At 39.2% G+C, this 24,537-nt stretch overlaps 1 protein-coding gene across 8 annotated transcripts in view; it reads left to right on the top strand.

The window, feature by feature from the left end:
- TMEM245 (transmembrane protein 245) overlaps positions 1-24,537 on the top strand; it is a 106,683-nt gene that overhangs the window by 59,055 nt on the left and 23,091 nt on the right. For all 8 annotated transcript variants that reach the window (XM_078373992.1, XM_035254173.3, XM_078373991.1 and 5 more), the window contains 4 exons: positions 4,693-4,791; positions 6,797-6,928; positions 14,986-15,108; positions 15,249-15,394. In XM_078373992.1, coding sequence (XP_078230118.1) covers positions 4,693-4,791; positions 6,797-6,928; positions 14,986-15,108; positions 15,249-15,394 — 500 coding nt within the window. The remainder of the gene's footprint in view (positions 1-4,692; positions 4,792-6,796; positions 6,929-14,985; positions 15,109-15,248; positions 15,395-24,537) is intronic.

Here is a 24,537-nt window from a genome sequence, read left to right as displayed (position 1 = left end):
CCAGGAGTAGAGAGGATTGGGGACAAATGGGAGAGTGAGTGCTGATGGGCATGGGGTTTACTTTTGGGGTGATGAAAATGGTTTAAAATTGTGGTTAATTTTAAAACAAAACAATTGAAGAATTTTTTGATGGTTATGTAACTGTGAATATGTTATGAAACCATTGAATTGTGTTATATCTCAATAAAGTTGTTAAGAAAAACATTGAAACTGCAATGATAGCTCAGTAGAGCATCAGATCTTATCCAGCTAACAATATGTAAGAATTGGGTCACCAGAGCCTAAGTCTAGAGAGGACTAAAGCTAGGAAAAAATGCCATGCCCACAACAAGAGTTTTTTGGGATGTGTTTAGTTAAGAACAAAGAACGTTTCTGTTTGCTCCCAGCCTACTTTGTCAGCCTAATTGCCTACATGTCTTACATATTGTTTATGGTTCTACCCAGACTTCTCAGTTTGCTTTCCTTGCCGAATGTCCTTGTTTGAGCTATCCCTTCTACTTAGCATGGTCCTTCTAAGATTCTAAGAAAGGGACAGCAAGGGCTGGGCGGGGTAGCTCACGCCTATAATCCTAGCACTTTAGGAGGCTGAGGTGGGCAGATCACAAGGTCAAGAGATTGAGACCATCCTGACCAACATGGTGAAACTCCATCTCCACTAAAAATACAATACTTAGCTGGACTTGGTGGCGCATGCCTGTAGTCCTAGCTACTTGGGAGGCTGAGGCAGGAGAATCGCTTGAACCCGGGAGCTGGAGGTTGCAGTGAGCTGAGATTGCACCACTGCACTCCAGCCTGGTGACAGAGTGGGCTCCATCTCAAAAAAAAAAAAAAAAAAAAGAAAGAAAGAAAGTAATATGTTTCCACTGACTCTTTCTCCCATGACCAGAATGAAGAAAATGGCAGCCAGTCCATAAACATTGTTTTGGTGCCAGCATTGTTCTAAGTGCCGCGGGGGAAGTTATCACCCTCCCTCTGACTCTCATGAGTGGAAACAGTCATTAAAGATGTTAACAATGCAAATTTCAAGTGCTAGTAAGTGCTGTGATGAGGATAATCAGAGTAATATAATAGAGAGTGACTGACTTGGTTGATGGGTAAGACAGAATGGCCAGAGAGGGTCTCTGAGAAGGCAACATGAGAAGATAAGAATGTTGAGAAGGCAGCAATCTGTGAAGGCCTGTGAAAGAATGTTTCAAGCTGAGGGCATAACAAATTCAAAGTCTCTGAGATGATAGCAAGCTTGGTTGAAGGGCAGAAAGAAGGCCAGTGGCTGGAATATGGAATGATGCAATGAGACAAGCCAGAAGTCATGACAAGAAGGTGGCATTTTATTTAAGTTGTAAAGGTAAACATTATAGGAATGTAAAAAGACCTGTTTTAGAATGTTGAAAGCTAATTTTGGCTGCTTTATGGAGAAGTGGACAGGAAAGGAGAAGGTAGAAAGGCCAGGTAAAAGGTTATTATAGTCCAGGAGAAACATGTTAGTTACTTGTACTAGGTTTGTAGAAATGGAAATTGAGAACTGTGGTCAGATTTGAAATACAGTTTTGGGATTATGCTAACAGGATCTACTCATCGATTGGACATAGAGTGTAAGGAAACAAAATTTTGATTTGCCCAGCTAGAAGGATAGATGTGACACTTACTGAGGTAGAAAATACTTGGAGATGGTCACGGGGTTTAGGTATCAGGGGTAAATAATTAATGGAGTTTGTCGCATATTAAATTTGAGATACCTATTAGATATTTAAATAGAGATGCCATGAAGGCAATTGGACATATAAAGATGGAGCTTAGGGGAGAGATCTGGATGGGCTGTAGATGCTGAGGTGAGAATCATATGCTACTCACAGGATTAGATGAGATGGTCTCTTAGTTTGCTAGCATTGCCATAGCAAAGCATCATAGTCTGGGTGGCTTAAACCGCAGAAATTTATTTACTCACATGCTGGAGGCTGGAAGTCTAAGATCAAGGTCTTGGCAGGGTTGATTTTCTGAGGCCTCTCTCCTTGCCTTGCAGGTCACCACCTTCTCCCTTTGGGTTCATATGGCTTCCTGTGTCTGTTTATATCCTAATTTCCTCTTCTTAAAAGAACACCAGTCGTATTGCATTAGGGCCTACCCTTATGACCTCATTCTAACTTAATTACCTGTTTTTAAATACAGTCACGTTCTGAAGTATTGGAGGTTTGGACTTCAGCATATGACTTTTGTGGGGACACAGTACACAGTTCAGCCCATAACATGGCCTAAAGGGAGAGTATACATAATAGATCCCTGGAGCACTGAACTTTTGGTGGTACAAGAAGTGAGCCAGCTGACCAAAGAGTGGCCCATGTGGTAGGAGAACCAACCTCTTGTCATCGGAGCTTAGAGAATAAAATGTTTCAAGAAAGACTTGATCAGCTATGGCACAGGATCCTGGGATTTCACGCTAGCTAAGCACAGAGAATTACCCATGACTTTTGTTTTCCCCGAAAAATAGATGAGCTTATTTACCCCAAGTTAGATAGCTCTCAAACAGTGTTGTGATTATGCTTCATGCTTGGTTGCCTCTCATGTGGAGAGGCATATCAGGCATCACCAACAGCACTTGTGTTTCAGTGGTGTGTGTGTGTGTAGAGGGAGACTTTCTCTGCTGGGGTGTGTGTGTGTGCACGTGTGTCTGTCTATGTCTGTGTGTGTGTACAGGGAGTCTTGCTCTGCTGCCCAGGCTGGAGTACAGTGGTATGATTTCAGCTCACTGCATCCTCTACCTCCGGGGCTCAAGTGATCCTACCACTTCAGGCTCCAAAGTAGCTGGAACTATAGGCATGCACCACCACGCCTGGCTAATTTTTTTTATTTTTTATAGAGATGAGGTTTCATCATGTTGCCCAGGCTGGTCTCAAACTTCTGTGCTTACACAGTCCATCCACCATGGCCTCCCAAAGTGCTATGATTACAAAACATGAGCCACAATGCCTGGCCACATAGCTTTATTATATTGAATATTTTGTATTCAGTTTATGAATAAATCAGTTAAATATAAAGGAACAAATTGAACAGATATATTTGCATTGAATATGTCTAGTAACTGGTTCACATGTCTGTAAGGCCAGCATCAAATGGACAAAAAGTAAGGAAATAGATGTTGTAAACTAACATGGGAAAATGGTCACTCTTCATTACTAAAGAAGAAAATAATAAATAATGGCTACATTTCACACCTATTAAATTCCCTAAAAATTAGCCAGTTAGTTCATAAGACTTTGAGGAAATTGGGTCATTTATGTAATTTTGTAAAGCATTAATTGGTATAATTCTTATTATAGAAGTCAGTTTACCAGTGCATAGCAAGAGCCATTAAAATGCTCATTTTTGGTTGGATTTGATGGTTCATGCCTGTAATTCTAGCTGGGAGGCCGAGGCAGGAGGATCACTTGAGCCCAGAAGTTTGAGACCAGCTTGGGCAACATAGTGAGATCTTGTCTCTATAAAAAATAAAAAAAGTAGCTGTGTGTGGTGACATGTACCTGTGATCCCAGCTACTCGGGAGTCTGAGATAGGGATTGCTTGAGCTCGGGAGGTCCAGGCTTCAATGAGCCATGATCATGCCACTGCACTCCTGCCTAGGTGACAGAGTGAGACCCTGTCTTGAAAAACAAAAACTCATTTTCTTTGGTTCCAGTACATTTATTTATGTCACAAGTAACACTGCAATGAACATCCATATGTATTCTTAAAAACTGTGTATAAGGATGTTCATTGCAATGTACTCATGTAATTAAAAATTAGGATTCATGGCCAGGTGCAGTGGCACTTTGAGAGGCCAAGGTGGGCATTTTTTTTTTTTGAGACCAGGTCTTACTCTGTTGCTCAGGCTGGAGCACGTTGGCGTGGTCATGGCTCACTGCAGCCTCAACCTCCTGGGCTCAGGTGATTCTCTCATCTCAGTCTCCCAAGTAGCTGGGAACTGCAGGCACACATCACCACACCTGGTAACTTTTTGTATTTTTTTGTGGAGACGGGGTTTCACCATGTTGCTCAGCCTGGTCTCAAACTCCTAGGTTCAAGCAGTCTGCCCCCTCAGCCGCTGAAAATGTAAGAATCATTTTTTATATTACCATATGGTTTTAATAATAATGAAGTGGGATAAGATCTTATGATAGCCTTCCTTTAAGTTACGTTGTCTCAGCATACTTGATTTCCACAAACCCGAAGCCAGTCTGATCAATCATAAATCAGACCGAACATCTTTCAGCATGCAAATGGAGGGAATGATTTATGTTTATAACCAATGTCCTAAAATTTTACTTAAACTTCTGCGGTATTCTTTAATAGAGATAAATGTAACATGAAACATATGTATAATAGATTACACAATGGGATTACAGGGGAGAGATTTTTCTCTGGACAGGTAAGATCAGATAAGTCAGTAATCATGGCTTCATTTGTACCATTCTCTGATAGCATGAGGTAGCTTTCTTAGAAACCTGAGAATAAAGCAAAGAAAATAGAAGCAAAAAGATGAGAGAGGAAATTTACTGGGAATACTCAGGACTAGAGTTTAAGAAAAGAACATAATATGGCTAGAGATAGTCTGGAACATTTTTGTTTGATTTGGAACAAATGTAAATACCCACCATATATTAATATTACTGTATTGTTACCTGAAATACTGTACCAGGTTGTATCTTTGTTTTTTTCTAGCTCCATAAAATTCTAGGAGATAAAGTGAACAATACTGCTGTAATTGAAAAGCAAGTACTAGAACTTTGGGACAGACTGTATCACTCTTGGTTTATAAAGGTAAGTTATTTTTGCTAAGGTTTTCTGTTGTAAACTAATAAAGCTCTTTTACTGACTCATTAACTAGATAGGATTGTATTTTATTCATGAAAATGTTAAAACTGCAAAACCTTAAGCCTCAGGTCATTAAAAGTCAGTGTGAGTTGATGGGTATTCTCCCTGGCAGAACCTGCCTGTTGCTGGTGTGTTGGTATTCTATCCTTAGTCTGTCGTCATCTAAAAGTTTAGAGATCTTTCTTTTAGTTTTTATTCTCTTTTTTGACACATGGTCATGCTCAAAAAAGAGCATGTGCTCTTTTTTTTGAGACAGTGCAGACAGGCTGGAGTGCAGTGGTGTGATCTCGGCTTACTGTAACCTCCACCTTTTGGGCTTGAGTGATCCTCCTGCCCCAGCCTCCCCAGGAGAACAGGTGCACACCACCATGCTCAGTTAATTTTTCGTATTTTTTGTAGAGACGGGGTTTTGCCATGTTGCCCAGGCCATCCTATACACTTGATCTGGCAGGGCCTGTGGGCTAGCAGGAGCTGTGCTGTGTATAGAGTGGGCAGAGTTGGTGATGGTTTTTCTCAAAGTTGATGTAAGGAGAGTATATATATAAATCTTTTACTGTAGGATGGAGGGGGAGGAGGGCTGACTTTAAATTTGAATTTGTTGCTTAGTGACTTGTTTGGGATTATGTACTCTTTCTTTGGGATGAATTGAGGGAGCAGTGTTAGTTTTTGTAGATTTCAAAGACTTGGGAAAAAATATTCAGGGAATATCTAGGTGAGTATCGTAGATTTGATCCTATCTGCTGAAAAACCAGATAATAAGAAAGGTGTATTTATTTCTTTTGGTAACTCTGGGGCTTGTACTTAAAGACAAATAGCTTTTACTGCCCCTCATACCTCATGAGCTTTATTTTATAGTAGAGGAAGGGTCAGTGTTTTATAAGCATAGGTTTGTTAAGTACAGTTGTCCCCCAGTATTATGGGTGATTGGTTCTAAAGCACCCTACTGGTACCTGGTACCAAAATCCAGGGATGCTTAAGTTCCTTGTACAAATGGCATATTTGTTGGCTGGGCATGGCGGCTCATGCCTATAATCTGACTGTTTGGGAGGCTGAGGTGGGAGGATCACATGAGGCTGGGAGCTTCAGACCAGCTTGGGCAACATAGTGAGACCCCATCTCTACAAAAAATTATCTGGGTGTGGTGGTGTGTGCCTGTAGTCTTAGCTACTCAGGAAGACTGAGGCGGGAGGATCACTAGAGCTCAGGAGTTGGAGGCTGCAGTGAGCTATGACCACACCATTGCACTCCAGTCTAGCCTGGTGACAGAGCAAGACCCTGTCTCTAAAAAAAGGAAGACAACATTTCTACCATCATGCCTGGCTAATTTTTAAATTTTTATAAAGATGGGGTCTCACTGTGTTGGTCTTGAACTCCTAGGCTAGAGTGATCTTCTTGCCTTGGCCTCCCAAAGTGCTAGGATTACAGGTGTGAGCCATTCTACTTGGCCCTTATCTCTTTCAAATTTAGTTATTCTTGTATCTCTGCCAGCGTCTTCCAGATAGACGAATTCTGTTTACTGCCTTACTCTTGCTTGTTATATTCTTCTCTCTTCATTTTCCTTATCTTGTATGAAAAATTAAAAAGAAAGATGAGGAAAAAGCAAAGATCAAGAGAAAGGTAGAAGGCCCAAAAAGTTAAAAAAGAAAAATGAAAGTCAATGCTGTGTTTAGTGTGTTGTTGTAGATACTGAGGAATAAGACGTGTTTGCAAATGTATTACTGAGAGAAGTAGAGGAGCAAGACTTAGACAAGGTACTGGAATATAGACAAAAGATTTTTATATTTCAGGTCTTTAAATGGAGTTCTTGGCTGATTTCTTACATGATGCAAAGTTGTTCTCCTTGGAGTACTTACTGAAGTGATTAAGGAGCCTGAAGCAAAATGGGACATTGATACTTTTTGTTTTTTAGTTTAAGATGGGAATTTCATGTCTGCACTGTTTTATTCCATAGAACGTAACACACTCTGGAAGGCACAAAGGACAGAAGTTGCATGTCAGTCGTCAGAATAGCTGGCTGGGAGACATTCTGGACTGGCAGGATATCGCTTCCTTTGTTCATGAGAACATTGAGACATTTCTTTCGGTAAGAAATAGTATTTATAAAAACAAATTAATTGCAAGTTTTCTTTATACACTTTGAGGCCTCAGTAATCCTGTTTTTAACATAATGACATTTACAGGTTTGAGAACTCTAAATGGACGAGGGTAATGTTCAAAAGCCACAGGCCTCAGGTGTCACTCCCCTGGTATTTTCCCTGTGGTTGTAGAGTAGCTGAGAGATGCTGAGTCCTGAGGTATGTGAGTGATGCTGCGGGCTGCCAGATTCTCAGATAGAGATCCTCATCCTCCCACTAGGATGACCAGCATGTGTCCAGCTGGACTACTAGGGAGGGACCTGCCTTTGTGGTGTGCGAAGATCCTTGACCAGATGGAAATATGATTCCAGTTACATTGGAGGGATGGAATGTGTTGAATGCCTAGCTTGTTACCATCCCAGCTAACCTCCCACCATGCACCATCACCTCTGCAGTCTTGCAACATTCCTAAGTGCTAACTACTCTTCCTTATTCTGTAGCATATTTTGTGAGATGTCCTTGGCATGTTGAATTTCACAGAGAGCAATTTTCTTGTGCATAAACTTGTTTCTTTCATCAAGTGAACAAAAATTGAGGTTTGCAGTGCTAAATGTTTTTTAATTAAGTAAGTAATGTTTTTGAGATGGAGTCTTGCTCCGTTGCCCAGGCTGGAGTGCAGTAGTGGCCTCAGCTCACTGTAACCTGTGCCTCTTGGGCTCGAGGGATTCTCCTGCTTCAGCCTCCCGAGTAGCTGGGATTACAGGTGTGCACCACCACACCCAGCAAATTTTTTTTTTTTAATGTATTTTTAGTAGATACAGGATTTTTCCATGTTGACCAAAACTAGTCTCGAACTCCTGACCTCAAGTGATCTGCCTGTCTTGGCCTCCCAAAGTGCTGGACTTATAGACCTGAGCCACCGCATGTGGCCTAAATTTAATTTTTATCAAAATAATGCATGACCATAACTGAAAAGGCAACAACACTGAAAGATTTTAATTAAAAAACAGCAGTGTTCTGCTGTATGCCTCCCAATTTCCCATCTTTTTCTTCAGAAACAACTGTCTGTTCTTTTATCTTTCTCTGGGTATTTACCTCTAATTTCTAAAATAATGTTTATGCTACTCTTTCTTTGTTTTGCAGTTTTAGATGTTATCTTTTGGCTTCTTAATGTGGAAGATGAAGGCAAAGATGTGACCTTTTTCCAAGTCCTTCAGTGCTTTCTTATACCTCCCTTGGGGTTGTCTTATGACTCCTTTGACCTCTAACCCTGTCCTTACGGTCACATTGTCCCCTTCTTCCTGTTCACCTGATACAGCTAAAGCAGCTTGGAATTAAATCTAGAAATTCATGTCCTAACATTTTAATTTAATTTTATATTTTTATGTAATGGAGACAGGGTCTTGCTGTATTGCCCAGGCTGGTCTTAAACTCCTGGCCTCAAGTGATCCTCCTGCCTCAGCTTCCCAAAGTGCTGGGAATACAGGCATGAACCTGTATTCCCACCTCGCTGTTTTTGTTTTATGTTTTTGGTAATTCCTTTCCTCTGTTTCCTCTAGTGCAGTGGTTCTCAAAACTTTTTGGTCTGATTGCATGTTAGTTGTTCAGTAAATAATATATTATGTGTGAATATAAATAATATACTTTTTGTTTGTGGAAAAATACTATTTTCTAAAACCAAAAAGATTTAGTGAGAAGGGTAGCTTTCTTTTACATTTTTGCAAATCTGTTTCATGTCTGGATTCTCATGGATGCTCCTGCATTGAATCTATTGGAATGTGTTTGTTTTGATTGAAGTATTATGAAGAAAATTCAGCCTCACAAAGATATGTCACTGGGAAAGAGAGGTGTCTTTTGATAGCCTTTTCAGATAATTGTGGCTATTCTTCTTTGATATTACCCAAAACTCAATAAGTGTTTTTTTGTTTTGTTTTGTTTTGTTTTTTAATTGAGACTGAGTCTTGCTCTGTCACCCAGGTGCGAGTGCAATGGCATGCTCTCGGCTCACTGCAACCTCTGCCTTCTGGGTTTGAGCAATTCACATGCCTCAGTCTCCTGAGTAGCTTGGATTACAGGTGTGCACAACCACGCCTTTCTATTTTTTTTTGTATTTTTAGGAGAGACAGGGTTTTTGCCATGTTGCACAGGCTGGTCTCGAACTCCTGAGCTCATGTAGTCCGCCTGCCTTGACCTCCCAAAGTGCTGGGATTACAGGTATGAGCAGTGCCCGGCCAAAAGCTCACATTTTATTAACAAATACTATCAGTTGTTTTCTTTGTAGAGACAGGCTCACCTTATTCATCTTTGAGAAAATTTCTGCCAAATATCAATTCTGTCAAGTCATTCATTTATGCGGAAATGGTGATTAGTGAAAAGATCGACTAGTTCAACTCCCAATTCAATCATACAAGCGCGTTTTCCTCCAACGACTGTCTCACTTCGGCGAGCAGCAGAGGTGCTTTGTCACACAGAATATTAGACAGGGGCCGGGTGCGGTGGCTCAAGCCTGTAATCCCAGCACTTTGGGAGGCCGAGGCGGGTGGATCACGAGGTCAAGAGATCGAGACCATCCTGGTCAACATGGTGAAACTCCGTCTCTACTGGGAGTACAAAAAATTAGCTGGGCATGGTGGCGCGTGCCTGTGGTCCCAGCTGCTCAGGAGGCTGAGGCAGGAGAATTGCCTGAACCCAGGAGGCGGAGGTTGCGGTGAGCCGAGATCGCGCCATTGCACTCCAGCCTGGGTAATAAGAGCGAGACTCCGTCTCAAAAAAAAAAAAAAAGAATATTAGACAGGCACTATAGGGTGGGTATTTAATGTAATTAATAACTTTTACGGCTTCCTAAAGAACATTCTTAAGTGAAACTGGTCTGAGTTTATTGTGAGGAAGAATACGGTGAACACTAACTAGAACAGTTAGGTGCCATTGAGTCCTGCACAAACCCCAGCAGTTTCACTTGTGATTGATTACTTTTCACCATCAGTGCAGATGTTAACACATTGAAAAGGTACATCTTTGAGTAAGGAAATAGTTTTGTCCTCACAGACCCTGAAAAAGATCTTGGCAACTATAGTTGTCCAGGGGCCACGCTTTGAGAACCACTCATCTGACTTTTTGAAGTGCTGTTAGTCAGATGTTGGGTCTTTGACATGGATTCCTTAATTTTGAGAGCTTCTTTTTCGTTTTCTCTTTGTTTTCTTTTTTCCCCTTAGAAATAGCTTCAGCTTGCCTTTGAAACCATGATTGAGTTTTTTATTTCTTCTATCATACTAGTGGTATCAAACAGCTCTTTCTTCTTAACCATCCTTTTTTATTTATTTGAGAATATTACCAATAAAATATTTAAAATGTCCTATGCTCTCTGTTTGCTCTGCGTTTCTTTAGTTTGTTTTGCTTTCTCTTTTGTTACATGTCTGGTGATCCTTGGCAGTGTGTTCCTTTTCAAGAGTATAACGCTAAACACAGCTGGAAGGTCCTTGCCAGTTCAGCCTGTAAAAAAGCCCGTGAGTCAGTCAGCAGGTTCCACCCAGTATCCTGGACCTTCCAGTTGGCTCTTTAATGCCAGTGCATACACAAAATAGTGTGTCATCTAATAATACCTTTGAATGTTTGCTTTCCCCCAAAATTCCGGTGTGTAACTAAAAGTTATTGAATCCCTTTTTGTTTTGTTTTGTGCCTGTAGTTGTTGAATTTAAAAGCGTCTGTTGATGAAGTGACATAGTTGAATCACATTAAGACAGATGATAAAGAAAAATGATCAAATTTTATAAATTCCTATGGAAAGAGAATAGGCAGTTTTTGAAACTAAAATAACGGTTTTGCCATGTAGTCCTCCAAAAAGACAAGTAAAATTTCTGTATGCCTAAACACATTTATACATTGAGTAATGGATAGTTCAGGGAACAGATGGTTATTTAGTAGTTTTTGTATCAAATATTGTGATACGTGCTTAATATTTTCTAAATTTAATTCTCCCAGTGATTCTGCAAAACTAGTATAATTGCCTTCGTTTTAATAACAAAAAATAGGCCCAGAGGTGTTAAATAGTTAGCTTGGTAAATAACAGTTGATATTCAAATTCAGTTCATCTTTCACTGGGTACAGAGGCCAGACTTTTAATGTAATATTGTGTTATCTTTCAAACTGTATTTCATTTTCTGGAGAACTGAACATTTCTTAGTCTCATACCTTTACATTTTTATTTGCTTTGTTTTGTTAGGATTCTTGGGGGATATTGTTGTAAATAGTTGGCTTAAATTCAGTCTCGTTCATGAAATCTTCCCAGTGTATCTCAGAACACACTGAGGTTTTTCTACTTTGAAACTCCTTTTGCATTTATTGTTTTCACCCTTCTTTTGATACCTGAACATATTTTACATTCTTTTTCCATTTTCGACACTTTAGTGTTTATACCCAATCTTCCAGACTAGATTTTAAGTTTTTGGAGGTAAAAGGAATCTCATTTATCACTACTTTAGAATTTAGTATGGTGTTAGGTCCTCAATTAGACTAATTACAGTGGTTTAGCTGTGGCTTACTGCATCTTGAAGCTCCTGGGCTCAAGCCATCCTCCTGCTTCATCCTTTTGCTTCTTCCTTCTGAGTAGTTGGAACTACAGGCATACACCACCACACCCAGCTGAGTTTTAAATTTTTTGTAGAGATGGGGTCTTGCTATGTTGCATAGGCTGGTCTTGAACTCCTGAGCTCAAGCTGTCCTTTCACCTTGGCCCCCACAAAGTGTTGGGAATACAGGCATAAGCCACAGTGCCCAGACAATTATTTTTCTATTTAGAAGCATACTGGCTGAGTTGAAATGGTGCTTTGTGGTCACCGGACTCATCTCCCTTCCTTTTAGATAGATAAAGATTGAACTAGAGAAGGATAGCAGAGCTCATGTGGACCATCAATTCCAGGCTCCCTCCGGACTCTCTGAGGCAGCCAGAGATGGCTCAGTTCTGCCAGGAAAGGCATTTTCTCTTATTTAGACCTCTGTATCCCAGCAATATCCTGTTCCTCTGTTTTTCTAAACTATTACTTTTGAATTTCCTTCAGTGGCTCCATAGAAGGTGGGCTGATGGCTCTTAATAAGTACTGGGAAACCAAATTAATAATCAAAAGGTTGTTTGGTGAGCAGTGGACTCATAGTAAAGGGCTACAGAGCCACTGGAGGTGGTGAGGCCTTGTTGGTCAGTTCTTATCTACAGTAGAGATCACCTTTCATGACCACATTGCTTAGTTGGTTCAGTAAGTCTCTTGGGCTTTTCATATGTTTCATAATGTCAATTCTTCCAGTACTTACATTGCTATTGTTGATTAAAGTGATACCAGACCTGCCTCATGTTTTCTACTTCTTAATTGGGATCCTTGTTTTTGAGACAGAGTCTCACTTTGTCGCCCAGGCTAGAGTGCAGTGGTGTGATCTCAGCTCACTGCAACCTCTGCCTCGTAGGTTCAAGCAGTTTTCGTGCTTCAGCCTGCTGAGCAGCTAGGATTATAAGTGTATGCCACCACACTCAGCTAATTTTTTTGTATTGTTAGTAGAGATGGGGTTTCACCATGTTGGCCAGGCTGGTTTCAAACTCCTGGCCTTGAGTAATCTGCTCGACATGGTCTCCCAAAGTGCTGGGATTACAGGTGTGAGCCACCATGCCCAGCCTGAGTTGGGATATATTTTGTCTGCATAAATCTGTCTATTTTCAGAGTTTCATGGGCCTTGCTATTATTCCTGCCTTTACCCATTTTCTCCTCTCTAAGCCTGGCATATAAATTAAAACCACTTTAAGGATTTAGTTAATATTCTGGAAATGTTTTTTCCTCCATTTTCTCCAGTTGATTCTTTCAAGTAAGAAGGGTTACTTGATTGTTGTTGGAGACTACCGATATAAAATTAATATATTCAGTTAATGTCTTAAGAATTACCACAAGGTATTTTCTCTGAGTGCATGCCTGAAACTATTTAAAATTTTTTTAAAATAAAAATTCCAAAATGACTGAAGCTGCAAAAAGAATGCTTATCAGAATCACAAGTAAAGGCATTGTTGGCTTGTTTCTTGGAACCGATGATATTGTTCATTCATTCTTTATCCCACGAGGTCAAATAGTCCATCTTGCATATTTTTGTAGGCATTGTGAAACATTTTCAAGATTTTATGTGAGGAGTTTTTGTAAATGAAACTAGCCTGCCAGAGTTCTCTTATGAAACTGAGCTGAGGTTTGCAGGAAATGGTGAGGGCAACAAAATATGCCTTTATAAATGGTACATCTGAAGTCGGAAAGGAATGGAGAGGACTTTTCATAGAACAGATGGAATAACTTGAACATATGACAAAAACCAGAACTGCTGTTTTGGAAAGGGCACCAAAACAAAAATCAGATGTTGTGAGTTCTGTGTTCTGTCCCACAACATCTGAGCGCTAAGATCTAGTTCAACTTCTTAGCTTTGTGCCCTTGGTCAAGTTTTGTTTTAAAAATTGTGAGCTTCGACTTATGTAACTACAAAATAGAGATAATATCATCTGCATTTCTTTCGTGGCATTGTTGTGAAATTTATGAAAGCATTTTAGAAATGGTAATGGAAGGCCATTGGTAATGGTAATTTTCTGGTCATTTTGCTTCTGTATTTTTCATTCAGAGGAAGGATAGTCCACTTGGGAAGAATAGAACAGATATTATAATAAGGGGATTTGAGATCGTAAATGAAACATGCAGGTGTGCTATAGATGTTGTATCTCCTTTATTAATACTTAATATATATGAGAAACCTTCCTCCTGATATCTGGTTCAAGTGAATGTGTAGGTGACAAATCAGCTGAACTCAGTAGACCTTGATATACTAATTATTGTCTCAAGAAAGATTTTTGGCCTCAGAGCACTGCTCTTCTCCCAGTCTGTTCATTACTTTTACTGTGATATAATAAAGTCATTGAGGTGTGATGCTTTTATATTTCTAGATGGGTCTAAGTTGGAAATGGCAAGGGTGAGGGCTAGACAGCTAATAAAGCACATACTGGAATTTCATGGCCTACACTTAAGATCCTACAAGTTAAATATAACCACAGGTTGTACTCTAGCATATTCTCCTATAGGTAAAGTCATGACATGTGTCACATAATAATATCTCTTTTAATGATGGGTCACATAGACAATCATGGTCCCATAAGATTATAGTACTGTATTTTTACTGAACCTTTTAGATGTTTAGATATACAGATACCTGTGTTGTGGTTGCCTGTGATATTCAGTACAGGAACATGCTGCAAAGTATAGTTTAGGAGCAGTAGGTTGTCCCTTATAGTCTAGGTTGTGCCTGGCGTTACCATTTAGGTTTGTATCAGTATACTCTATGACGTTTGCAGGATGAAATTGCCTAATGACAAATTTCTCAGAATGTGTCTCCATCATTAAGTGATGTATTATTATGTCCTCTGCTTGCCATTTCTACAAAGCTACAGTGATTTTTTTTTTTTTTTTTTTTTTGAGGTGGAGTCTTGCTCTTGCTGCCCAGGCTAGAGTGCAGTGGTGCATCTCAGCTCACTGCAGCCTCCGCCTCCTGGGTTCAAGCGATTCTTCTGCCTCAGCCTCCCAAATAGCTGGGATTACAAGCATGCACCACCACACCTGACTGATTTTGTATTTTTAGTAGAGACAGGGTTTTATCATGTTGGTCAGGCTGGTCTCGAACTCCTGATCTCAGGACATCCACCCACATTGGCCTCCCAAAGTGTTGGGATTACAGGCATGAGCCACCACGCCCCACCAATTATATATAAAGTTTCTTAATCCTGCTTTTTAAATTTAGCATTATATTGTAAAATATTTTCCCATGTTATAACAGAGATGTTTTTAATGGCTGTATTACTTGGTGTGGATTCACCATTTTCTTACTATTGATTATATGACTATTTTTGGTTGCTCTTTTTTTTGCTAATTTTCCTTTGAAATAATCCTCAGTTCTTAGCTTTTCAGTTCATGGTACTAAAACATTGTATTAAAAGCATACTAGATGGCTGTAGACACTTTTTTCATGAGATTGGTTCTGATATCCAGCTTTCTCTCCTCATTAGATCTTGGAGTCTTTGTGGGTTGTTATGAGCCGAAATGTGAGCCTGCTGTTCACCACTGTCACTACACTCCTGACCATCCTCTTCTACAGCGGGACGGCCCTTCTCAATTTTGTACTCTCTTTGGTATGTCCACATAGATAAGTATACATCCCATTTCCTTCCCCACTGAGGCATATTTCTGGTTTCATTTGCAGTTGCAGATGTCTGTCTTCCTATAGTTTCCAAATACGATTTTTTAGGAGATACTGTCCTTTGTTTTGCAGATAATTTTCCTGACCACACTATTTTATCTATTAAGTTCCAGTGATGAGTACTACAAGCCAGTGAAGTGGGTGATAAGCCTGACTCCACTATCTCAGCCAGGTCCTTCTTCTAATATTATTGGCCAGTCTGTGGAAGAAGCTATCAGGTAGGGATAAGGTTTATTCTATTTTTACTTCTCCCAGAAATTTTTTTCCATGATAAGCCTATTTTTTTGTTTGAGCATCCTAATAATATTCAGTGTGAAACTAGTGAAGGAATCTGGTATTTTCAAGGTTTTTATCTCATTTTGAGAGGATAAATATGAACAGTGCAGTAGTTAATAAGAAAAATATCTCATTTTGAGAGGATAAATATGAACAGTGCAGCTGTTAATAAGAAAAATATTCAGGCTGGGTACAGTGGTTCGTGCCTGTAATTTCAACAACTCAAATTGCTTGAGGCAGGAGGATTGCTTGAGGCCAGGAGTCTGACATCAGTCTGGACAACATAGTGAGACCTTGTCTCTACAAAAAAAAAAAAGTTTGATTATCTGAGCTTGGTGGCATGCACCTGTAATCCCAGCTGCTTGGGAGGCCGAGGCCAGAGGCTCACTTAAGTCTAGGAGCTTGAGGTTACAGTGAGCTGTGATCATATCACTGCGCTCCAGCCTTGGTGGCAGAGCAACACCCTGTTTCTTTCTTTCTTTTTTTTTTTTTTTTTGAGATGGATTGCAGTGCTATGATCTCAGCTCACTACAGCCTCTGCCTCCAGAGTTCAAGCAATTCTCCTGCCTCAGCTTCCCAAGTAGCTGGGACTACAGGTGTGCACCACCACATCCAGCTAATTTTGTATTTTTAGTAGAGACGAGTTTTCACTATGTTGGCCAAGCTGGTCTTGAACTCCTGACCTTAAGTGATCTGCCCGCCACAGCCTCCCAAAATACTGGGATTACAGGTATGAGCCACCATGCCCGGCCAAGACCCTGTTTCTTAAAAAACAAAAAAATAGACCGGGCACAGTGGCTCACACCTGTCATCTCAGCATTTTGGGAGGCTGAGGCAGGAGGATTGCTTGAGCTCAGGAATTTGAGACCAGCTGGGCAGCATAGCAAGACCTTGTGGCTACTAAAAATATAAAAGATTAGCCAGGCATGGTGTTATATACCTGTAGTCTCAGCTACTTAAGAGGCTGACATGGTAGGATCGCTTGAGCCTGGAAGATAGAGGCTGCAGTGAACATGGTCACACCACTGCACTCTAGCCTAGGCAACAGAGTAATACCTTGTCTCAAAAACAAAACAAAAATTAAAAACTCAAAGCAGTTTTGATAACCTCCTCTCAAACCTGTGATTTACAAAGATGTAATTGTCTATCTCCATCAGCTTTCCATCAGCAGGATCTTAGACTAGCTCTTAGCATCGTGTCACTTGCTTAGGAGAACCCCCGCTTCCACCACCCCCATCTCCTACTTCTTTCAGAACCCTCTGCTGTCACGAGTTCTAGCTTTGCTCCAGAAGGAGAGTAGGTGGCCTTCCTGTTTCTCCTTCTATCCTAGAGCCAAGCTGTGCCCTCTGCAAGGGGTAGATTGGATACTGGAAATGCAGAATTGTTGGTTATCTCTAAGTCATAGGCTCTGTATGCACTGCACGTTCTGGAGAGAAACTTTCATCATGACTTCAGGCATCCATGTATTTACAGATTTGATTTCTGAATGAACTTCTTCAACTTTTCCTCCCTATAAGCTTTTTCCAGGTCATGGCTCTTGGCTTCCTTTATCTTTTCCTCTTCATCATTTCTGGTAGGGAGGGCCCTTTTGTGGAGCAGGCCTCTCACAGCCCCTCCTCCAACCCTTGTCCTCATTGCTCATTAACAAGACTCAAATACATTTTTACTTCTTAGGAATTGATCTCAAATTAAATCTTCCTATTGTCCATTAGAGCTCTTTTTTCTAATATGTTGTTAACCAGGTGATCTTAAGCATCTCTTGAGTAGTGAATCTTTGGCTGGCATTTCTGTTTCCACATACTTTTAATAAATACCATTGTCTGGAACTAGTCTACCACAGAAATCTTATTTTTTTTTTTCTCTGATAATCGTATTTGACTGATACTGGCTTATTTTTTCACTGTATTCATGTAATAGCTAGGGAGAATCCCACTTTGATTGTTAGAAAACCGTCAGTTACATTCAAACAGGATGCATGCTCCTGAAAATAAAATATATGTAGAAACTTTGCTAAGTTCTCTCCCTTTTTCCTACTAGCAAGACCTGGGTAAGGTCTTCACCAATACCTGCTTCCTTGATTGGCTGTCAAGTGGGATTTAAAAAAAAAAATGCCCTTAACATCTGTATAGTGCCTTCAGGTATCCGGGCAATCTATAAAGATTCCAGATTTGGGAGTACATTATCCAGTGTAACAGCATTTGGGGGTGAAGCTGTTTTGAGGGAAGTGCCGGCTATAGCTTTCCTCCTAAGTCCTATATGACCATTGGCTATCATCTTTACTGAATAAATGAAATGGCAAAAAGTCTAGCAATAGATTATCTTTTCTTTATCTAGGTGATATCTTTCTGACTCAAAAAAGCTTCTGCAAGTGCTCTACCAAAAAAGAAAACTAACCTTTTATCTTCCCAATAGGATAAAGCTATTGGAGCAGCCATATCAAAGGCTGGTAGGAATTCTCCAGTCAGTGTGGCTTATGACAAGCCTTGCAGAAAATATCTACCTTGTTCATAAAGAACTTCAGGAAAGATGATGCTTCCATTTTCCTCAAATAACCTTCACTGTTAGTGACCCTTATTCTTAGAAAAGTGTTTCTATTTTCAAATTCACAGCTTTTGAATTTTCTGTTGTTCTGCTTTCTTAGAGTAGACCATCCTCTAAATGTCTGTCATTGAGTCACCTTTTTCCATAGCAAATATGCCACCTTTTTTTCTTTTAAACTTAATTCCTAGATGATGTGTTTGCCAGTCAGTGGTAAGTAAAGCTGTGAGTCACACCTACATTCAACTGGTTGAAAACACGTATTCTGTTACACTATGATGCCTTCTTTGAGAAGGAGCTGGTTAGGTGAGATCATGAGTTGCATTTTTGGACATAAGAGGGTGGGACTTTGGCTGGGTGAAGTGGCTAACACTTGTAATCCCAGCACTTTGGGAGGCTGAGGTGGGCAGATCACCTGCGGTCAGGAGTTCGAGACCAGCCTGGCCAACATGGTGAAACCCTGTCTCTACTAAAAGTGCAAAAATTAGCTGGGCGTGGAGGTGGGTGCCTAGAAATCTGGCTACTTTGGCGGCTGAGACAGGAGAATCACTTGAACCCAGGAGGTGGAGGTTGCGGTGAGCCGAGATCGCATCACCGCACTCCAGTCTGGGTGACAAAGCGAGACTCCATCTCAAAAAAGCAAAAAAGACAGTGGGACTTAGAAATTCAGGTCTTTGTCTCCAGAGAGAATTTGAGATTAGAAAGAGTCCTGTCATCTACAGGGATATGAGGAAATCCATCTTTTATAAATTAGACTTACCTTCTTGGGAGTGTACACACTAATTATATATTATAATAGTAGCTCATGTCTTGGTTCCAAAGTATACTGGGATTTAAAAACCATTTGTTTTTTTATCACCTTATTTTAAATACAGAAAAAAGTTTTAACAACCTTTGGTATCAGAACTATAAAGGTTCTCAGAATGGATAGATTTTTATGAGTCTGATAAATATGGTACAGACTAAAGAACAGTTTATGGCATGAGCCATTTTTCTAACCAAAGCTATATCAAGTTATGTAATAGAAGTTTTTAATTCAAGGTGATTTTTTTGCAGTTTAAGTTCTTAGGGCTGTTTCTTTACTGGCTCAATTTCAAGACTTAAAATGTACAGATTTTATAGATTCCTCTGAAGAGCTTTCTCCTATAAAGAAGATGATAGTGAATTCTGTTTCTAAGAGCTCCTGTTGGATTTTTTATCCTGAAGGTTTGTGTTGAAGAGGCAATATGTTTCTTCATGGAAAAAAGATTTTGAGGGAAAAAATAAATGGTTATGATTTATAATTTATAAATGATTATGAAAACATTATAATATCCTCAGAGTACAGTTTAGCCTACAAATATCAGTGATACCAGCTTTTATAAGCATCAGTCATTAATCATCATCCATGTTGCAGCTAAGTGGAAATCATTACATTCATTTATATGATCTGTGAATAAGTAAAAAGTGGAATTGAAATTGGGGGTTAATTGCATGACCAGACATTGAAAGTGTCTGTTTTTGAAGCTTCGCCTTCCAAATATGTGGCTTCTTTATGATCACGATCTCATTGACGTTTTGAACCTTAATCATTGTTTTGATTCTGAATAAGTATTCTTCTCAGTTGAATACATTTGCAGTTGGATTTTCATTTCATGAAATTTTGAGTCAGTGGCATGCATCCTTTATCCTCAGACCATTTTCCTCTCTTTAGCAGCATGTTGTCTCCTGAATGTGTACATCACACCCTTCTTCCCCGATGCTCCCATTCTGCTTGCTCTGGTGGAGATATTGCACATTACTAAGTTGCATGTTGTCACGGCCTCAATGCAATTTAGTGTGTGTGATATTTTCACATGAGTGCATGCACACGGGTATGGCTCTTGCTTGCTGGGATTACAGCTTTTCAGTGCCAGTGGGTGGGCATCCTGTTGAATTAGATAAGAGAATGTGTATGTCATGTGATTCACATTTGGAAAGTGAACATGCTTCCCACCTGTACCTCTCAATTTTGAAGAATTAAAAGTATTTGGATTAAAAAAGGTCAGCATTGATCATTTAGTAAATCACTGTTTCCATTTTTTACATTGAGCAAATTAAATAGTACAAATTCTCATTGATTTGAGAATATAAATAACATTTAAATGTGTAAGGAAGAATATGAAGCTGTAAGAAAAGAAAATGTATTTTCATTTATTTAAAGAAATCTCTCCCAACACTGAAATAGATAAGCAGAAATATCTTAATGCATATTTGGGGAAATTAAATTAGCTGCAGTTCTTAAATAATAAGACAGTAAATGTATGCCTTTTGTAACCTACCTGATGGAAGATTCATCTCATAAACTTGTTTCCACCGTAAATTACCTTAAAAATGTTTCTTTTATTTAGTTTCTCATTGTGATGCTTTAAAAACTGCTAAATTCATTTTACTGGGTTTACTATGGAAGTAGTTTTGAGATACACATGTTTACTGTTCGTCCTTGTAACTGAAACAACCCCTTGGTTATTTTTCTAGTTAGCATTAGAATAAGCATCCACAATCACTGGGCATTGTCAAGGACACATAACCATGTATTACTATATAAAAATATTGAATTAATATTTACTACTGCCATAGCTTCCAGATGATCTAATGTGATGCTGTCATTGTATGTTTCTGTCTGTGATTCACCACTAGTTTGGAGGAGGAGAATGGAAGAATTCCACATAAGCAGGTCATCCCCTGTGCCCCTTCAGCAGCTCTCTAGGGCTGAATGCACAGTGTGGCTGTTCCCCTCACGCAGGAAATCTAATGTCAGCCAGGTTGCTATATAACATACTGTGGAGCTGGGTCTCCAGGGCAGATGAGCCAAGAAAGGGAAGATGTGACCTCTCAAGGGAGGTTGGGCCTGAGAAGGGGTGGGTAAAGAGATTTCATAAAGGATACAAAAATTACTTAGAAGAAATAAGTTCTGATGTTATACAGCACTGTGGAATGGCTGTAGTTAACAGTAATGAATTATATTGTTTCAAGTAGCTAGAGGGAAGATATGGAATGCTCCCAACAAAAGAAATGAGGCTGGGCATAGTGGCTCACGCCTCAAATCCCAGCACTTTGGGAGGCCAAGGTGAGCAGATCACCTAAAGTCAGGAGTTCAAGACCAGCCTGGCCAACAGGAAGAAACCCTGTCTCTACTAAAAATACAGAAATTAGCTGGATATGGTAGTACATGCCTGTGGTCCTAGCTACTCAGGAGTCTGAGGCAGGAGAATCGCTTGAGCCCAGGTAGTGGAGGTTGCAGTGATCTGTGATCGTGCCACTGCACTCCAGCCTGGGCAGCAGAGTGAGACTCTCTCTCAAAAACAAACAAACAAAAAAACACACAAAAAAAACCCTGTTATCATAATGACTTTCATAGATGATAAGACAGGGAAGTGCTTACTGAATTTGAGTATCCAAAAAATGTCAACTAACTGGTTGATACCAATCAGTGAAAGAATGAAATGGGAAAATGATCTTTCAGTGGTTTGATGTAAGTAATATGCTTGTATTGATTAATGCTCTCAAGCGATCCACCCGCCTCGGCCTCTCATAGTTTAGGATTACAGGTATGAGCTACCGCGACCAGCTAGGCAACAAATAAAAATTTTATAAGTTTACAGTTTGTAATATAATGTTACATTGTGAAATGGTTAAATCAAGCTAATTAATATATTCATTACTTCACAGGCCATTTTTGTTATGACAAAACATGTAAGATGTTATTTTACCAGTTTTCAAGTATACAATGCATTATTATTAACTATAGTCACTATGCTGTACAGTAGCTCTCCTCACCTTACTCATCCAAACTGAAACTTGGACCCTTTGACCTCTCCAGCCCCTGGCAACCACCATCCTATTCTCTACTACTATGAGTTCAACTCTTACATTCTACTTACAAGTCAGATCATGCAGTATTTGTCTATCTGTGCTGTGCCTGGTTTATTTAACTTACCAGAAAGTCCTCCAGAATCATCCATGTTATCACAAATGACAGGATTTCCTTCTTTTTGGTGGCTGAATAGTATTTTCTTGTGCACACACCATATTTTCTGCTAATAGCCACTGTTTATTGAGCATCTACTGTGTACTAGGTCAGTTACTAGGAGCTTCAGATGCATTATTATTTAGCTCTTCATGAGCTGAATTGCTCTTCCTGCCAGTATCCACTCACATAATACTGTGAGGTTTAACCTCATACCTTGAGGCGATGTGCTGTGATGTAGGAGGTAGTGGCTTCTGGGTTGGTATTCATGTGCTATTAATTTTTTCTTAATTGAGAGATTAAAGCTAGTATTAGTTATAAAGTTAAATAGATATCATATGACCCAGTATGTCCACTCCTAGGTATTTATAGATGAGAAATGAAAGCATATATCTACAAATACTTGCACACAGATGTTCATAGCAGAATTATTTATAATACCCCCAAACTGGAAACACCTCAAATGCATATCATCTGGTGAATGAATAAACAAATTGTGGTAGATCTACGTAATGGAATACCACTCAGTAATTAAAAAGAGCAAACTAATATATTCAACAATGTGGTGAAGCTCAAAAGTATTATGCTAGGTGAAAGAAACACCAAAGGCTGCATGACAACGTGAATGTACTCAACACTACTGAGCTGCACACTCAAAATGGTTCAGATGGTAAATATTTTGCCATGGGTATTTTATCACAGTTTAATACAAAGCTATATAATTTATGATTGTGTTTAGATGAAATTCTAGAAAAGGCAGAATTATAGTGACAGCATATCTAGTGGCCATCAGAGGCCAGAGTTTAGGGAAGGTTTGACTATAGGAGGAGGACGAAGGAACTTTTGGGGTGATACAAATGTTCTACATCTTGATCGTAATCATGGTAATAGAACTTACATGTTTATCCAAATCACTGAATTGAACGCTTAAATTAGTGAGTTTTATTTGTAAATCATAGTTTAATAAAGCTGATACAAGAATAAGAAGTTGCTAGGAATTTGAGGGAGTTAAAAAATTCTGTCTTCTTGTAAATTGTAAGAGGATTTTTCTCTGCTGTTTTATTTATAAAACTTGTGTGCCAGATCATGAGTAATGAGATAGAGGGAAATATATTGTCTTCATCCCTCACTGGGTTACATGAATATGTTTGGTAACTGCAAGCAATACATAGTGCATTTAAAAGTTGTCTTGAGAACATTACCAGCAACCAGTATTCTTAGTGGTGGAAGAAGACTGTGCTGTTTTCTACATGTGGTCCTTACTGGATTAGCCTTGTTTACTTGCCACTCAGAGGGGTGATTGAGTTGTGATATTCTGTTGCACCTTTGATGTCAACTTATTTTTGACTTTAAAAATTTTTAGTAACATAAGGTTAAAGAAAAAAAATTATATCATATGTTTTCCTCATTGACCTCCCTAATTGTAGACAAATTTTATACTTTTTTCCTTACTTTTTCTCTGGTTACTGATGTCATCATTTCCTCCCCCTCAAAACCTACCTTCACCCTTGGTCTCGGAATACTGCACTCTAGTGATTTTCCTTCTACTACCAAAATGATTTCGTTACCTCTGTGGCTGGTATTTCTTTGTCTTTAGGTCCCTTATGAAAACACAACCTGTTGCCCTATTTTCTCTCCACTTGCCCCTTTAAGATGTTTTTTACTCTTCTATGATTATTCTAGTGCATCTCAGATGTCTTGTTTTGAATTCTCTGTTAAGCCTTGTCTCTTATTTCAGCTACTTCTAGGGTATTTTCATCCTTTTTGAGTTCCTGTTGCCCAAACTAAACAAACTCCCCATTTCTTCCATGCCTCTTCCATTCTGGCCTTCTCCGTTTCTTTGAGACAATGTCATTCTTTCTCCCTCAGGTTTAAAACCTGAAGCTCTGTCATTTTCTTTTTTCTGTCCTCTCTGTTTAGTTGTTGAGTGGATCCTTTGTATTTTCTTTGGGTCCTTTCCCTTTCTTTTTTTTTTTTTTTTTAGGGAGTGCTGGGGTGGGGTGGTTTTTTTTTTTTGAGGGAAAAAGAGAAAAAGAAGGGGAAAAAAAGAAAAAGAGGAAAAAAGGAATATTACTTCATTCCTAAAATGGGTTTCAATAATGACTGATCAATATTTTGAGTGTTTAAAGTGGTTAATGCATATTTTATGTGTTTAAAATGGAGACCTCTATTGTGTTTATTTGTTCTGGCTCTGAGTTCAAGTCCTGGATATCGTTATCAATTTGTTGTCTCGTTGAATCTAAATCTCATTATGTGTCTTATGTATCTGGGTGTTAAGATCTCTTATTGTTGCATTAATCCTTTTACCCTTGCATCCTTGTAGCTTTGAAATCTATTTTATTAAGTGTGAGAATTGCAACTCCTGCTTTTTATTTATTTATTTATTTTTGCTCTTCATTTGGTTGGTGAGTTTTTTTCCATCCCCTTGTTTTGAGTCTTTGTATATCTATAGATATATTGTTAGATTTTGTGGATAATGTATATTTTGTGTGTTTAAAATGGAGAGCTCTATTGAGTTTATTTGTTCTGGATCTTAGTTCCAGTCCCGGATATCATTAT

Source organism: Callithrix jacchus, chromosome 1, assembly GCF_049354715.1.
Source record: "Callithrix jacchus isolate 240 chromosome 1, calJac240_pri, whole genome shotgun sequence".
In the NCBI taxonomy this organism is placed as follows: Eukaryota; Metazoa; Chordata; class Mammalia; order Primates; family Cebidae; genus Callithrix; species Callithrix jacchus.
Note: the sequence above shows the minus strand (reverse complement) of the source record. Positions and strands in the feature narration are given on the sequence as shown.